Source organism: Lynx rufus, unplaced genomic scaffold (genome assembly GCF_022079265.1).
Source record: "Lynx rufus isolate CCGP_SWC_20201006 ecotype Redwood Valley unplaced genomic scaffold, mLynRuf1.p SCAF_1, whole genome shotgun sequence".
NCBI classification, from domain to species: Eukaryota; Metazoa; Chordata; class Mammalia; order Carnivora; family Felidae; genus Lynx; species Lynx rufus.
The window spans coordinates 66784842-66802750 of record NW_025814823.1 but is presented as its reverse complement, the minus strand read 5'-3'; the positions used below and the strand labels follow the sequence as shown (position 1 = coordinate 66802750).

Below are 17909 nucleotides of genomic sequence, written 5' to 3'. Positions count from 1 at the left end.
CATTACCTTACATTTTCAGTTGGAGAGAGTTTCAAAATACCTGTTATGACCAGAGTCCCCTTCTGAAGTCAACTGTCTTCAGCTCTTGTCAAAAAGGAAATCCTATGGAGACCATAAGCCTCCAGTCTACAGTTGACTTAAAACTGTTTAACACCTGACCAGATGGCCAGCAATCCAAAGACGAGCCACTGGCCACCAGTCTAATTTAGTTCTCCAAGGTAAGTTAGGCTAATCATATTCTCTCAGGAAATCAAACCACAAAACATGGAAAGAATCGGGCAATAGAAACTGGAGTTGAAAGGAGCTGATGTTGGGACAGACCAAAGAAGTCGAATGAGGTCACAGTGAAAGAAATATTTTGAGTAAGCAGAAATTTCCAAAGAGCAAAGGGAGCTGCTTGGTAACAAGAACCAAGTAAGTGAACAGACTTTATATTAAAAACGGTGCCAGTCATTAAGCAGGCTCTAGTTCCTACTAGCAGCTTGCCAGTACAGTCTTTGTGCAGCCACAAGAGAAATACCCCTTTTTCTGCAGTACCTGGAATCTTTGAGCTGTGTTATTTTTCAGAAAATTTGGAAAAAATTTATCATAAACCAGAGGGCTAGCTAGTCTATAATACTATGATTTTATATTGTATCTAAACAACACTGGTGCTTAGTGACGGTGGCTGTGAGCAGAGCTGCCTCTCCTGAGCCTGGGGACGAACAGTCTAAACCCCAATCACCTCTATCGATCATGAACACCGACTCTGCTTTAGCTTCCCCTTTGAGGTAAACTCCAATCAACAGGCAGAGAAAGGAGTATTCTTTTTGAAAAAGCAATCCAGAAGATGCAAATAGTAGGAAAAACAGTCAATAAACAGTTCGATCTCAATCATGTTTTTGGCATGGTCAGGAGGAAAAAAAAAAAAAAAAAAAAAAGGTAAGTATTTCAGCCACTGGGTGTCTCTCCTGCTCTACGTATATAAACGTCGCTAGTTCATTTCTCTCCTCCAGGTGAAAAAGCATGTTTAGACTTTAGGAAGAGAAGATCAAATAACTGAAGAGGCATAATTTCTTTTTAAACTCCTTACATAGAAAAGTATTCCAGCTTTAGAAATAATGGAACAATAAGCCCAGAATTGTTATAGTAATGGAACAAGACAGAAAATACGCTAAATATATTATCACTGGGTCAGTAAAATTCTTTATGCTAGTCTACCTTTCGAATCTTCATTATTTTTCCTCCTTAGTATGAAGACTTAATTATGGCATTCTTTCATTCTATTTATTTATAATGCTTTACAGAATATCCATTACAAGATAAAGTTTCAGACTCCATTAGGTTACAAATCTACCATGAAAAGAAAATCCTCAGACTATGTACTGAGTAAACAGAATAATAATATCGGAGGAGGATACTTTTGAAAGCATGTCAGTAGCAAAAAAATGTTTTAGGATTATTCAAGATTAAGTGTACCTTCCAGAAAAGCTAACATTGTAAGTAGTAAATTATTTCATTCAGATAATATATTAAATAACTTGAACTAGCTCAGGACACCTGTGCCCTGTACTTTGTTCATTCAGTTTTGCATAAATTATTCTTACCTTGACCCTGTCCACAAGACAGTCTAAAGATAAAATGCTGACTCTGCACTCACTGTTCTTTTAAATAAAGTTGCTCTCAAAAAAAAAAGTGGTTTTTTTCCTCTTCAGTGATCAATTTTTATTTTGCCACCATCCATCACAAGAAAGCAGTCTGTATCTGTTCACCGTGAGATTAGATTCTAATCCTAAAACAGGCACTAACTCTCACTTAGATACGGAAGAAGAAAAGTGCCATCAAATGAGTATGCAGCAGGCGGCAAACACATGCGTTATGAGAAAACGTGTGGGTTTTAAGGCAAGCTGCACGGCAAGAAGCGCTGGCCAAATTCAGCAGGAAGAAAACTTACAGCACAGCTTTGAAAAACCCAGCTCCAGCTGAAGGACGGGAGACGAGAGGAAAGAGGGTAAGACAAGGGGAGAGTCACCGGCCATGGCCGCGGCACTGGCCCACTCCCGCCTGCCCGCTCCGCTTGCAGCCTCAGAGCCCCGGTGTCCACACCACCCTGAAGTGTTTCAAGATGGATCTGGATCAGTCTCAACTGATCACAGAAATTCCAACACTCCTGCCAGTAAGAGGGAAGCCTAACCCTTTACTCTGACACGTCGGTCTACCCTCTTTGACACCTTCACTTACATTTCTCTTAGGATGCTGTAGAGCAAAGGCATGTGACCCCGTTCTGCCCAGTGAAGTGCGACGAGGGAGCCTCTGAGGAAGGTGTCCTTGCTCTCAAAAGAGATACTGAATTTTGCCGTTATCTAGATGCGATGCCCACACAGTGAACCGCAGTTAACTCTGAACACGAGGGAGCTAGCCTATGGACAACGCGGACAGTCAGAAGACAGGAGGACACAGACACGCTGACTAAACCACCATGAGGAAGCCTCACAAATTCTTGTTATGGAAGATAATTAATTTCTGCCTGATAATTCATTCATTGTCTGTACCACCTGCATTCGAGTTTTCTGTTACTTTCAACCAAAAGCATGCCAACATGTTACCAGAACTAGTATCTGGAATCTTGAAAAAACAGTGAGATGGCAGACATAACAGAGAATAATATTATAATATTATTGCGATGAAAACCAGTCTACTTCAGATGATAGTGCTTTAACTCTCAGGAGTCTACTTCTGTTCGTCTCTAACAACACACAGGTACAGTGCTGATTTTTTAACAAAAATTCTAATTTTTTTAAGAAGCAGTTCTACTTTATTCTACCTTAAAGCATAATATTCCTATGTAGTGTTTTGTCAAGTGGCATCATACTTGCCTTAATGGTTTTTTTTTTTTTAACCTAGACCAATCTGTGAAATAGGAGCTTAACCGAAGTTTGATAGACACAAAACACGTAATTGGTTTGAAAGAAAACAAATGATAAAATCTAACCAGAATAATGCGTAGCATTGATTGCAGCTATCCGCACCAGGTTATGTAATTCAAACCCCTCAGACATACAGCTTAGTAGTCAATTCTCAGTAAAAACCATAGCAAATCAATTTTCCCTACTCAGGAAAGAAAGACAAATGAGAAGAAGTTTCTAAGACGAACTAACTGGGGATTACTCCCTGGAAATAAATTCCATACCTTGAGGCTTCCTATACTGTAGGAAGAATCCCTCTCAAGACTGTACTGTAAAACCAATACAATACCAAAACAATGTGGAATATGGACTTTTAGGTCACTGGTTCTGTACATTAGAGTCAACTTGAAGCTCTGACAAACTATAGTTGCCTGGCTTCCACTCCAAAAGCCAATCTATTGGAGTCTCAGAGGGTGGACATTTATATATTTTCTAAAGCTCTCCAGATGCACAGTGATGGGTTGAGAACCACTGATTTAGACTTCGATGTAAACCATCACATCTCATGGCAATGTGGAATTAATCATATTTTAAGGCTCCTAGGCATTTTAATCAATAAAATGATGTGATCCCTAGGAATGAAGCCAGCTATATAACAAATCTGAATACTTCTGAGTATTTCTGGCACTTGTTAATAATCAATCCCCACAGATTAGCCTTGCACAGAATCCTATGCTTAATGAAAATACATACTATAGTGACATTTTGCCCGTTGTTTAAATGTAACTTTCTCCATTCTAGTATAAGACAGGTTTTAGACATAAGTATAAGCATCAAATCAAAATCAGTCATAGGAGAAGGTAGGTCAGAAGGAGTCAGGATTAAGAGCTGAATCGGAATAGTTTGTATGAACACTAAAGACAAAGCTAGCCATAATTCAGGATGCTGGGAAAAACAATGGAAGATGTAGGCAGGGTTCAGGGTGAGCCAGGGCAAGTATGACTGATGTTCAGTGGCACAGGCCACAAACGTGATCATTCTATGGCCTATAGTCAACGTTCAGAAGTCTAATTAGGAATGAGAAAGAGACCAAAAATGGGAGTCTGGGTAAGGAAGCCAAAAAAAAAAAAAAGCATATCAGGATGTAGCAGAGTCTCATGGATCCACACAATAAATAAAACCACCTCTTGAATTGAAGCCATATTGCTGGAAGGGCAGGAGGGGAAAGGGCTATTAGATTTGAACTCCGCTTCAGGCTGTAGGGTTTGCACATCCAGGGACCACAGCAGAGCATTACTTCCCTCTGAGCCTTTACCAGTCCTAAAAATTAGTGTCATAGGAAATAGTGAAGACTTATGGTTAAAAGGGACCATACAAGCAATTTAATCCAACTGTCCATCCAATGCTATCAGTAGACCTGGATTTCATCAATGCGTTTCCCAATACAGAAAATGTTATAAAGATAAAAGAAACAGTAGGACTAAATTAACTTCCAATAATGATCCATACTGCTCCAAAGCACTATTAAGTAAAATTTAACTTTTAAGTTCATCTTCATTCAAAAACAACTTGAGTGGCTTACCCTTATGTCATTTCCTTCACAGAAAGAACTTTTTAACTATTTAAAAATGTTTGGCACTCTGTCACTATGTAAACATTGTTTTTAGACTAAAAGATAGTTTAAAAAATTCATCTTTCCACATGTTAAGTTACTGGTGACCTACTGCCCATAACACATGCTCCTCGAGTTACATTTCTAGCTGTGACAATTTACACTTTGAACTAAACAACCGGTTTAATCTAATGTAGCCTCAATTCCTGTTCTTCCTATACCCACTAACCATGATGGTCAATGAGATTTAATGGGATTGAAATTTTTCTCTAAGCAGACTGAGTCTTCCAAATGGGTAATGAACTCAGTAAGAAGTAAACTCCTAATCCTTTTCTTTGATAGACAGTCTACAGATCTTAGTTTTCATTCTGACACGCTGATTTACAAGTCTGCTAGAATACTTTATAGCATGTCTATCATTAATCGTAAGAAGTCATTCATTTCTGTCTGGGCTAGGAATCTTACTTCCATAGAGCAATACACAACCAAAAATTAAAAAAAAATTTTTTTTTAACCTTTTAAATTTCTTTTTGAGAGACAGAGAGACAGAGCATGAATGGGGAAGAAGCAGAGAGAGGGAGACACAGAATCCGAAGCAGGCTCCAGGCTCTGAGCTGTCAGCACAGAGCCCGACACGGGGCTCGAACCCACAAACCGTGAGATCATGACCTAAGCCGAAGTCGGACACTTAACTGACTGAGCCATCCAGGCGCCCCACGACCTAAAATTTTGATGGCATATTTTATGGGAGTAATTCTGATTTTGGAAAACATTATAAACTTTGATCACTCTTAAAATGGTTGCAAGCTCCTATGAAGATAATCCCTAATCTGTTTAAACAAGTTGGGAAAAGTAGGTCAGTTTCTATCTCACTTAAAAATTGGTTTTCTAATTTAGATTGCTCAATTTATTAACATTTTTCTGTTTATAAAAATAATGCTACGTTATCATAAAAACAAAAAAAGGTTTAGAATGTATAGAGAAGACTAAAAATCATCCATAATACTACCACCCAAAATATAGAAACATTCTGTTAATATTTCTGTACTTCTCTCTGCTTAATTCTGTGCATTCTGTAACATACTTGAAATCGTAAAATATAAAATTTAGCGTTCTACTTCTTTAACTTAATAGTATAGCTATTAAAATGCTATTAAAGGATTCATTTACCATCTGCCTACTACTACACACTTAAGTTGCTTTTAAGTTTTAATATTCTAAAAACACAACATGAAGATATTTGTGCATCATTCTTTTTCTATACTTAGAACATACATTTGAGTATATATTCTTACCAGATTCTCCAGCACTAAAATGATCAAATGGATTCCCTTCGGCATCCGGGTTTAGTAACATCATTTCAAATGGGATATCTTCTGCCAGAGAATTCTCATTGTCATCTTTGCACGTATACTTGTCTGCATAAAACACGTGCCACGTTTGTGGATATGGAATCTGGGACACAGTCAGATTATGTTCAGTCTGATTCATGGCCACTTTGAAGAGAAAGAAAATAGCACTTTCAAAGCAAAGTTCGCAAATGTATTCGTTGTTTTAGTCATATAATCAATTCGCAGTTTTGTTTAGTTCTTATTACCTTGAAAATCAAACCCCTGGTGTAGTTTTGGAATAAGGTCTGTAAATCCTAAGGTAGATAAAAATAATGTTATCTTAACCAAAGGAGTCATTATAAAAGTCCTGTGAAGCATCACAAATGAGTAGAATGGTTTCAATGAAATTCTGAATTTGAATTTTAAGTATGTCAAGATTTTCATGTGGATTAGCAACACTAAAAATATTTTCTTTTTTATTGTGGTAAAACATGCCTAACACATGACCGTTTTAACCATTTTGAAGTGTACAGTTCTGTGGCATTAAGTACATTCACAAAGCTGTGTAACCGCTGCAGAGACATTTTTGAAAATTATATTTGCGTTAAATTTAAAATGGAGCATTCAACTCGGAATCACTGTATCTAAAAACTATGACCGACATATACCTTCAAACGATTTTCCAAAATCTTTTTCTCGTTGATTATTCATTAAAAAGATACTCAAAGTGGAAAAATAGAAATGATGGGAACGTAAGAGTTGTCATACTGGGCCCGGTCTATATCATGGGGGAACGGGGAGATTCATGAAAGTTGGCATCACACAGATCTGTGTTTGAATCCTGGCTTCCAATACTTACCTACCATGTAAACTTGGGCAAGATGTACAAGCAATGACATTTACTCTCTTCATCTGTAAAATGGAGATAATACTTGGAGCAAGGAGCGGAAGAAAGCACTGAGGTATAGGAGTCACGTATGATGGTACCTGTCATACAGTAGGTGCTGAATAAAGGATAATTCTCCTTTTCCTTTCTTTAAAACAGGTAGTTATACCAATAAATGGTTCTCTATGCAGGGTAATCCTGCTCCCCTCCAGGGCATTTGCAAATGTGCAGGGACAGTTTTGTTGTCACAATAGTGGACAAGGTCCTTGGAGGGAGTCTGTGCCAAACCGCATGTAATCCAAGGTAAAATTTCATACAATAAAGACCTGTTCCACCAAAAATGTCAACAGCACCCCTTCTGAGAAACACTTAATGATGTCTAATATGCATTCCAAATCTGAAACTATGATTCTGACTTACGAGGTACTCTCACGTAGGAGGGTTATGTCTCAAACACACTATAGAATAAAAAAAGTAGCAGAGTTGGTGCTATTACTTAATAACTTCATGATTCAGCAAATAAATTGCTTAACCTCTCGAAATGTGCTTCTTCAGTAGTAAAATTAAGGTACCCGACCTGTCTGGCTCACAGTTCTTGTCAGGAGCAAATGAGACAGTATATAAAAATCCTACCTAAAGAGTCTGATTCTATACAAAGTATTCTTAAAATGTAAGATAGTGATGGGCCCAATCTCCAACTCTAGATTGCCCCCACAGCAGGCCAGCTAGTCATGATCTTTTTCTCAATTGAAGAAAAAATACTTTTTAATAAATAAAAGACACTTGTTGAGATAAACTTGATGATCTGCATGTGGAAGAGATTTTAGAGGATATTACGAACTTATTCCTTTTCTTAGGCACCATAATGGTAATGCTAACGGAAGAATTTCCTCACTCTTATAAAATACATGCTGGGGCAAACTGCTCATGACATCCACAGCTTATTTTCTTATGCTGTGATTTAAAACAAAAATCACACACGTACGAATAAGAAGCAAATGTAACAAAATACTAACAATTATTGAATCTAAGCCAGGATATACAGATGTTAGTTGTACTACACTTTCAACATATCTATATGAATGGAAATGTTCCTAACAAAATGTTTAAAAAATACTACTTATGGATGGTCTTTAAAATGAGATACAGATTTATCTAGTCAGGATTCAAATTTTGAGGACTTAAAACTTTACAATTGGGAATTTCATTAACAGCAGTTGAAGCGGACAAGCTGATTTTATTAATAATGCCACAGCATTGTTTTTTGGGGGCTATCTTAAATTGGCTGGCATTTATACTGCGGTTTGTTTTTTTTTTTTTTGCTTACTTATTTATTCATTTTTACTGTATAGCTTCTTGAAATGAGTAGCAAAGACTCTAGTTTCTGATAAATATTTGAAGACCTTTAACAAGAATTCAATATATGATCACCAGTGGTTCAGAAATTAGGCATGTGAACTGTACAGCTCACAATGACATAATTTGGACCTCATAATATAACGGTTCTGCTACTTTGCTATTTCATCACTTGTGATTTTTTTCTTAGATAAGATGACATGAAAAATAAAAATTAACTATTATATTTTTCACCAATATACTCTTTAATGTTTCATTTTCAATTGTGCAGATTTACATCAAATAAAAACAAAAGTGTGCTTCAAAAAGTGATACTGGCCTTCAGTTTTTGTCTTGTGGCCTTTTTTAGCAGGCCTGGGAAACAAACCTCTTCACAAAACTGTATGTTCATTGTTTTTGAGACAAAAGACTACCACACAGCATGCATGTTCTATGCTGATGTAATTAGTATCTCAAATATTAACAAAACTTGAATTGCAGACAATAACGTTAAATGGCTAGTTGCCGAGTCATGTTATTAAAGAAAATGAATACTGTTAACAAAAATACACAAAATAATAAAATGCTAATATCTTTAAATGATTTATAAAACACATCAATTGTACAAAGGGAAATCTTATGCATATGATGTAAAAAGATAATACTGAAAATGTTTTATATGCAAAATATTTAGCTCTTGTAATATGACGGCAAATTACCCCAAACCTCCTTGTTAAATATTTTTTACATACAGTTGTAATTTTCAGTGCTTTTAAATGTCTCCTTTGCTTGCTTTAAAAACCTACAAAATAGTTTTTACCATTGTTTTAAAATTTGATGTTTTATAACATTACTGAAAGAGGAAAAAGGAAGACAGAAAAATAATTTCTCAAACATTAATTTGGGGGAATATATATACTCACAAGCAACATCTGACACTACAGGATTTTTCAAATCTGCTAGTCTTTTCATAGTTCACAGTCACAAGGTTTTTCAAAGGAGTTAGAAACAGTTAAGGAACACATTACCAAGTAGGTAAAAGGCTATTCAATCCTCAAAGTCTCATTAATGGCCAGGAAATGAGAATATTTCTACAAGAAATTACTTAAAAATATGTGGTACTACTACACTGTCATGCATTTAAGGATATGTTTTGTGTTTCAACGCACCAAAGCCTCTAAATAATAACATACTATAAATATGACCACTAATATGTAAAAGGTAGAGAATATAGATTTTCTTAAGACTTGGCTTTTGGTATTGGGAAAAGAATTGATTAGATTTGTAAAAAGCGATATATATATATATATATTACCAGTACTTAATTTATTTCAGGTCCCCAAATTTAACAAAACAATCATCATTCCCCACAAATTCTTATTACCTGAGATCTTCCATTCCAATAATACCCTTGCACTCAACAGAAGAACAGAAAAGAAGGAAAAATAGTCTAAGAAACATCTGCTAGAGATTTTACATAAGTTATAGCCCTATATAGATTCAACTCCATCCTGAAGAGTTATATTTAGAATTACATCAGGTTAGGACTTTTGGGAATCTTAGCAAAAACTAACCCAACTTTCCTGATGTACAGATAGGTAAAGTGAGGCTCAAAGAAAACAAGCCATAGTTCTCAGTTTAGCAGCCTTTCCATCACACCGTACTGTCTCCTTGTACCCATAAGTTCTGGGACTGAAGGTATATGACTGATATAAAAATTATGTTTTTGCAAATGTATACAGGGTATGGTATAATATTAACAAGGTAATATAAAAAAACAAATCAATTCCTAGAAGTCAAAGCTTTAAATGGCCTTATAAGTTTTTACTGGAGAGAGAAAAAGAATTTGAGGTACCAAATACAAAGCAATCAGCCTACCAACCAGAAAAAAACCCTCAATATCTTCAACAAATGGTGTTGGGAAACCTGGACAGCTACATACAAAGGAATGAAACTGGACCACTTTCTTACACCAGACACAAAAATAAAAGTCAAAATGGATTAAAGACCTAAATGTGGGTCCTGAAGACCTGAAACCATAAAAATTTTTGAGAACACAGGTAGTAATTTTTCTGACACTGGCCGAAGCAACATTTTTCTAGATATGTCTTCTGAGGCAAGGGAAATAAAAGAAAAAATAAACTATTGGGACTACATCAAAATAAGAAGCTTCTGCACAGCAAAAGAAACAATCAACAAAACACAAAGACAACCTACTAAATAGAAGATATTTGCAAATGACATATCTGATGGAGGATTAGTATCCAAAATACATAAACAACTTAAAATACATAATACAACTCAATACCAAAAAACCACAATCCAATTTAGAAATAGGCAGAAGACACCAATAAATATTTCTCCAAGGAAGACATCCAGATGGCCAACAGACACATGAAAAGATGCTCAACATCACTCATCATCAGGGGAATACAAATCAAAACCACAATGAGATATCATCTCACACCTCCCTGAATGGTTTAAAAAAAATGTAAGAAATAGCAAGTGTTGGCGAGGATGTGGAGAAAAAGGAACCCTCATGCACTGTTGTTGGAAATGGAAACTGGTGTAGTCACTATATGCAGAATGGAGGTTCCTCAAAAAATTAAAAACAGAACTGCCATATGATACAGTAATTGCACTACTGGGTATTTACTCAAAGAATATGAAAACATTACTTTGAAAATATATACACACCCCTATGTTTACTGCAGCATTATTTACAATAGCCAAATTATGGAAGCAGCCCAACTGTCCATTGATAGATGAATGGATGAGGAAGATGCGGTATAGACATACAATGAAATAATACTCAACCATGAAAAAAATAAAATCTTGCCATTTGCAACAATATGGATGGATCTAGAGAGTTACTGCTAAGTGAAATAAGTCAGTCAGGAGAAAGATAAATACCATCTGATTTTTCTCATATGTGGAATTTAAGAAACAAAACAAACTAACAAAGAAAAAGAGACAAAAAAAGAAAAAAAGACTCTCATCTACAGAGACCAAACAGGGGAGGAAAGTGGGGGGACGGGTGAAATAGGTAAAAGGGATTAAGAGAACATTTATTATGATCAGTACTGAGTAGTGTATAGAATTGTTGATTCACTATATTATACACCTGAAACTAATATAACACTATGTTAACTACACTGAATTAAAATAAAAACAAAAAAAGGGGGGCCTGGGGGCCTCAGTTGGTTAAGCATCTGACCCTTGATACTGGCTCAGGTCATGATCTCACAGTGGTGAGATCAAGCCCCATGTCAGGGTGGAGCCTGTTTGGGATTCTCTCTCTCCCTCTTTGTCCCTTTCTCACGCACCCTCTCTCTCAAAAATAAATAAATGTTAAAAAAAAATTTTTTTTACGTTTATTTATTTTGACAGAGCATGAGTGGGGAGGAGCAAAGAGAGGGAAACACAGAATCTGAAGCAGGCTCCAGGTCTGAGCTGTCAGGACAGAACCCGATGCGGGGCCCGAACCTACAAACTGTAAGATCATGACCTGAGCCGAAGTCGGATACCCAAAAGACTGAGCCACCCAGATGCCCCTAAATAAATAAACTTTAAAACAAACCAAAAAACCAAAAACCAAAAGCCCTTCAAGCCCTAAGCTCTATGACGATTCATCCTACAAATACTTAGTAAAAGCTACAAAGACATAAGTTTTCATTCTCCTAACACCATGTGACTAGCATCCATAGTACTTACCACAATTGCAATTTCATATTTATTCACATTGATCAGATTCATTCCTGTGACCCCCACTAGCCGTAAAGACAAAGAGAGTGTATTTTAGTCCCTGATTTATCCTTGCCTAGTACATGAAGCATGAAAGTGCCCAGTGTATGCATGAGTGAATGGGTAGACCAGAAGAGCTTTGCTTCTCTCGCTGATTTTATAACAAATAAATAAAATGAAAAGCGGTAACTATAATATGTGCTGTGGAGGAAAACAAGCTAGAAGAGCTTTGCTTCTCTCGCTGATTTTATAACAAATAAATAAAATGAAAAGCGGTAACTATAATATGTGTTGTGGAGGAAAACAAGCTATAAAAACTCACATGTTAACTTAGTGTAGGAAGGAACCAAAAAGGGAAGGAAGAACAAGAGAGGAAAAGCCTGTGCAAAGGCCCAGAGTAGCACTGAAATAGAACAAGCCCACAGATAAAATGAGGCAGGAGGGGACAATGCTGTGAGACGGAACTGGGGGGCAAACACTGGCCAGACTATGATGGCTTTGCTAATCAGGTTAAGGAGGCATGTCTTTGTCCTAACAGCAGTAGAAAAAGACAGATTTATGAGTGTGGTAAGAAGTGAATGTGACGTGATCTCTGTTCAGAAAGATCACTCTGGTTCCGGGGGGCACCAGAATGGCAGCAGTGGCCACATGGGAGACTACTGCAATGGGCAAGAAATTATGGCAGACTGGAATAACGTGGTGGAGGCAGAGATGAAGAAAAGTAGATGAATTCAAGAGAGATTTAGAGGTCACTCACTGATAGACTGGAAGGAGATGGAGAGGTCAAAGATGGAGTGTTGGAAGACTCCTTGATTTCTAGCTTGCTTACTGGATAGATGGTGGTGTTGGTTCCTGAAACAGGGAACACTGGAAGACGGTGAGGTCTAGATGGGCAAGAGGATGAATTGGTTTGGGACATTATAAGAAGTAGGAATGGAAGGCCAGAACTTTTTATACATATGTGGAACATTCAGATGACCAAATTGGTATAGAAAGGAAAAGATAACTGATAATGAGCATTTGCACAAATTTCCCAGGTTAGTTCTAAAATTCAAGGGAGAGGTAAATAAGTTTATATAACTGTCTCTTTGATATCTGAATCCAGTCATTTGAGACTTCTTCAACATACTGTTAATGCCATCTCATAAATCTAAATAAGAGATCCCTACACGAGGTGGCAAGGACTGGGGTCTTCTACTCTTAATCCTACTGTAGCTAGCTACCTTATGAGGGACCTAAGAGAGCTGCTAAGACTATGAAGGCTGAAAGTTTAGAAATGGCAATGTTTTACTTGACTAATTAAAAGAAGATTCAGAGACTCACTGATATGCAGAAGACAGTAGGGGAAACAGAGGGATAATTCTGTTTCCCTACAGAAGGGAGAGGGGAGAGAGGAGAGGGATAATTCCTATTTCTTCTAATGGAAGTTTCACATTTCTCATGTCTTCTACAACCAATTAACTTCCAGTGGGTAACATGGGTAGCATGGTATATGCCCTTCGTTTATACAGAAATTAAAAAGAGTTGCACTAATTCTGGATAGTGCACCCTAATACATAGGATAGTCTTGATGAGAATGGAAGGGCTCCAGGATACAGGCAACTAGGATAATAAAAGCAGAGCTTCTCTAGAGGCAAATCTAGAAGTTTACAAATGATGTGGTGCTTGTACATCCCAAGATGACATACTGTGTCACCACATGATTAGGTCCCATGTTCTAGTAACATGTTGCAAAACAGCATCACTTGGGCTAAATTATACAATTAACTGAGATAATACATGTTTAGTGCTTTGCTCAGTGCTAGCAGATAATAAGCATTCAACAAATGCTATCATTCATTCCATGCTGCCACTGGGTCAAAATATATTTGCCATACTGGTGTGAATTATGTGACTTGTAAGAAGTCCAAATGAATGAAAGTATGCCTTTATAAATTAGCTAGATATTTTTAAAAAATTTTTAATGATAAAGGGAGGGAAAAGACATTCTACCCCTTGATCAAGGAAAAAGTTGGTTTCCTTAAACTTCAGCTTAAAATGTACTAGACAAAATGTCATCAAAGCATGATGTGTCATGAAACATCTTGGTATATAAACAACAGACTTCAACATTCAGGAGTCAAAAAACAGATCCAATGATCAAAAGAAAAAGGAGATACTCACTTGTCAACTGAGCTTTGGACAATTTTTCATTGCAACTATAACCATGACTGCTTTCCTGGAGCTTTAGCCATTCCTGGGCTTGGAACAGGTAGAGTTTAGCTTCTTTCCCAACAGCTCCTGCTATGTTGTTGATTCTGACACACAGAAGAGCATGGTCACCTTGACATTAAAACAAAAATTATCAATGAGTTTGGTCTTGTATGGAACTGAAATGACAAGACAATTCAACATCTGTATTTATCAAGACAGGAATTTAAAGAGTTTTTCTTAAATCTCACTTAACTAGGTAGATCACATGAGAATGAACAGCCTATTCACAGGCAAGTCAAGAGACTATTCATATTAATTATCCAAACTTAACCTGTGGTGTCTCCATCTACTTCTGAGGAAAACTGATGACATTTCACTATATCTGGACATTCACTGTCACAGAATTTTTGCCTCATTTTTAGAACCACTCCACATGGCTTTAATCTTTGTTTATAAACCATCTACAGCAATTTCCCACCAAAGTTGCTCTTGTTTTCTAAAGTAACATGTATGTTAATATTTAGCTATACTTTTAATGTAAAAAATAAGCATAGCTAATAGCAAGAAAGTTTAAATAAATTAGTTTGGGGGTAGACATTTTAGACCATGTAAAAAAATGTGACATCTGTGACTTTTACAAAAGAACTTTCAGAACAATACATACTGTAAGACACTACAGAATAAGCCTGGTTGCACACACTAACTACATTTAAGGCCCTAACAGAAATGGTAAAAAGTAGTTGCCTCTAGGTGAGAAGAAAAGCTGGAGACTTATTTCATTCTAAGATATATTCTTCTGTTGCTGTCATCACTTTATTATAATTTTACTCTAATTAAACATTTTAAATAAATTTAAACGTACAGTATGTATCAAAGAATGTCCAAGTCTCCTACATAAATTGATCACATTACAAATTATCAAAAATTGTATTTTATTTTTGATTTTTTTTAAGTTTATTTATTTTGAGGGAGGGAGAGAGTGAGATCAGGGGAGGGCAGAGAGAGAGGGCAAGAGAGAGAGAATCCCAAGCAGGCTCTGCACTGTCAGCGCAGAGCCCAAAGCAAGGCTCGAACCCTCAAACTGTGAGATCATGACCTGAGCCAAAACCAAGAGTCAGACGCTTAACCGACTGAGCCACCCAGGTTTCCCCAAATTATCAATAATTTTAAGAGTGACTCAAAGGCTTACCATCTTAAATTGCACTGAGTTAGAGTTTATTATTTCAGTGTAATTTAGTAATATTATTCTACTGAATTCAAATTCACTGAAAATTGGTAATAAATACACACAATGATAGTGTGTGTGTGAATATACTTGAACACTCAATTCCTCAATCTTCCTTAAAACACCTGGATTCCCAACGTATGTTTCTCCTCCATGTTTATGGAATATCATGATGATATTCATGAAATATCATCATGAAATATCCAGGTTGTCTAAGTCCTCTGCTAGTCTTGAGTGATAATCCAGGTTGTAGCTTCCATATAGCCCAGATTTTCCAGCACTGTCCAGGTTGTGCCATTTATTGTAATGTCTTTACTATCACTGTCAATATTCAAAGTACAGTTACAGCCAGTTGATTAAAAAAACTAAAAATGTGACCTAAAATATAATAACAAAACCGTTTCTAGAGTTTCTTCTTCATTCAAGATCTGTGCCACACTGGATTTTGGAAAACTGGGTTGCTTTTCTTTTCTCAGTTGTTTTAAACACTTTGAGTATAAAAAAAAAAAAAAATTCAGGTTCCTCTTCCTTTACGTCACCAATTCTGTACCTTCCCAATACTTTAAATTCCCTACACAAAATAGCTTCTTGCTCCTATTATCTTCTAAGAATCCTCTCTAGGACCACAGTCTGACATTGCGTCTTTTCATGCTAAAAGCTACATTAATCAAGGATCCCAACCTCATCAAGGCAAATAATTATTTGCAATATAGTACTAGTCAAATAGAGTAGCAAGAGTACATACCAAGAAAATCACTTAAATTTCGAGAGTGCAAATAAAGCAAAAATTAGAATGAACTGCAAATTCATTCATTCAAGAATTATTGATTTTTGAGGGAGACCAGAAAGTACGAATCAAATGCACTTCTCATTTCAGAAGGTCCAGACAGGATACAAATTATGAAGCTCCCAGGACCCACTTACAAGCATTTCTGTCAAGTTAATTCCGGGCCTCCTGGTCCAGAGTCAATCTCCTACTTTAGGCGATTTGACCTAGCAATTGTGACCACCAGATTAGCAGGTGTTTTATTTGGTTTCCCACACTTCTCTGCTTCAAGGAGGTTAGAGCAAATTGATCTTAAAAACAAAAACTAAACCCAGTAAATCTAAGTTCTGGGGCTTCGATGAACGCGTAAGTACAGTGCCTTAGTGTCTACAACCAGTTTGAGTCAGGGGTGAGCAAACCCTGCTTCCTTGAGGGAAGGATCTCGAAAGATGCATTAGAGTCTCCGTACTTTCGTGCGTGTGGGGAGGGTTGGCGAAGCGGCGTTCCAAGCGCAGAACACAATCACTCCTGGGGGAGGGTGCAGACTAGGGAGTGGGGAGCAGCAACACCAGAGCTGGCATTCGAGCAGCCCAAGATTCCGGCAGCTGCGGTCGGGGGAGGGCTGCCAGCGACGCTGGAGTCCGGGTGGGCTGGGAGAGGGGGGAGGTCCCCGCGTCACCGCCGCCGGCTCCAGGCCTCCTGAAGCGAGGTGGGGAGGCGCGGCCCGCGAGATGGGCCCACGCGCCTGCATCCCGCTCCCCGCCCCCGCACCTACCGTGGAACTCGAAGTGGCCGATGCTCTGGCCCTGAGCGTCTCGGGCCGCGGCGCTGCTGAAGCTGCCCCGCAGGGTCTTACCCTGGCCGCCCGGCGGCCACCAGCAGCAGGTGAGGGCCACCGCCAGCAGCCGCAGGCCTCCCATCCCCCCTCCCGCTCGGGACCCACGCCCCGGCCCCTAACAGCCTGCGGCCGCCTTCCCCACGTCGGCAGCCGGGGGTGGGGGAGGAGGGAGCAGGACCGGCGTCGCGGACCCGCCCCCGGGAGACTGACAGCCTATGTGGCAGGTCCCTCCACCACGAGCCAAGTACATCCACCAATCAGAGGCTGAAATGGGCGGGACGTGCGGAGGCGCGCGTCCCATCACTCCTCAGCCTGTTGGCTAGTTCCCGCCTTTTTTATGGAGACTCAGAAGGATGTTGCTTCAGGTTACGGAAAAAGTATCCCCCTCCGTCTCTGTGCGTGGTGCCACGGCGCATGCGTGGGATCGCCTCCGCGGCTCCCGGGGGCTCTCGGGGGAGTGGAGGGTGTGGAAATTGGAAAGAACTGAGAAGCGCACGATGGCACCGTTTCTGGCGAAGAAAGGAAAGCCCCGGCAGAGCTCTAGGTGCCTATGCAACCTGCTGGACGTTTCCGCTTTAATGTCTCAAAGACACGTAACTGTACTCGTCCAAGTTTAACGCATGAATTCTCTTGGCACCTCTAACAGATTTTAACCTCCTAGGTTCCCTATCTTCTTGAATTATGTCATCAGACACCTGGGAAGTATAGCTTACACCCCTACATCCAATCATCTCAATGAAACACATGCCAATTTAGCGCCTCTTCTGGGCGGCGATGGTAGGCAGCGCTGCCATTTCTATCCAGGCCATCGCGGATACATCATCTTACTTGGCCTGTGGCAAGTGATCTGGCACCAGCCTTAATTTTCTCCAGTTGGTTACACACAGCCCATCTCTACCCTGGAGTCACAGAAAGCTGTGGGAAACGCAATCTGACTGCATCACTTTCCTTCAAACGCCTTTGATCGCCTGTAGTACACAAGTCAGACTCTAGAATATAGCTTTCAAGGCTCTCAAATTTCCATCTCTCAACTTTTTGTCTCCATCCTTATGGAGCCACTGTCAGTTTCCAGAACACTCCAAGTTGTCCTCTCT

At 38.5% G+C, this 17909-nt stretch overlaps 1 protein-coding gene across 1 annotated transcript in view; it reads right to left on the bottom strand.

The window, feature by feature from the left end:
* Nucleotides 1-16928, bottom strand: part of GPR180 (G protein-coupled receptor 180) — a 34211-nt gene extending 17283 nt beyond the window's left edge. The window contains exons 1-3 of the mRNA XM_047081057.1: nucleotides 16753-16928; nucleotides 13957-14115; nucleotides 5793-5993 (exon numbers count right to left, since the gene is read on the bottom strand). Coding sequence (XP_046937013.1) covers nucleotides 5793-5993; nucleotides 13957-14115; nucleotides 16753-16897 — 505 coding nt within the window. The 5' untranslated portion in view covers nucleotides 16898-16928. The remainder of the gene's footprint in view (nucleotides 1-5792; nucleotides 5994-13956; nucleotides 14116-16752) is intronic.
* Between the last annotated feature and the right edge of the window lie 981 nt (nucleotides 16929-17909).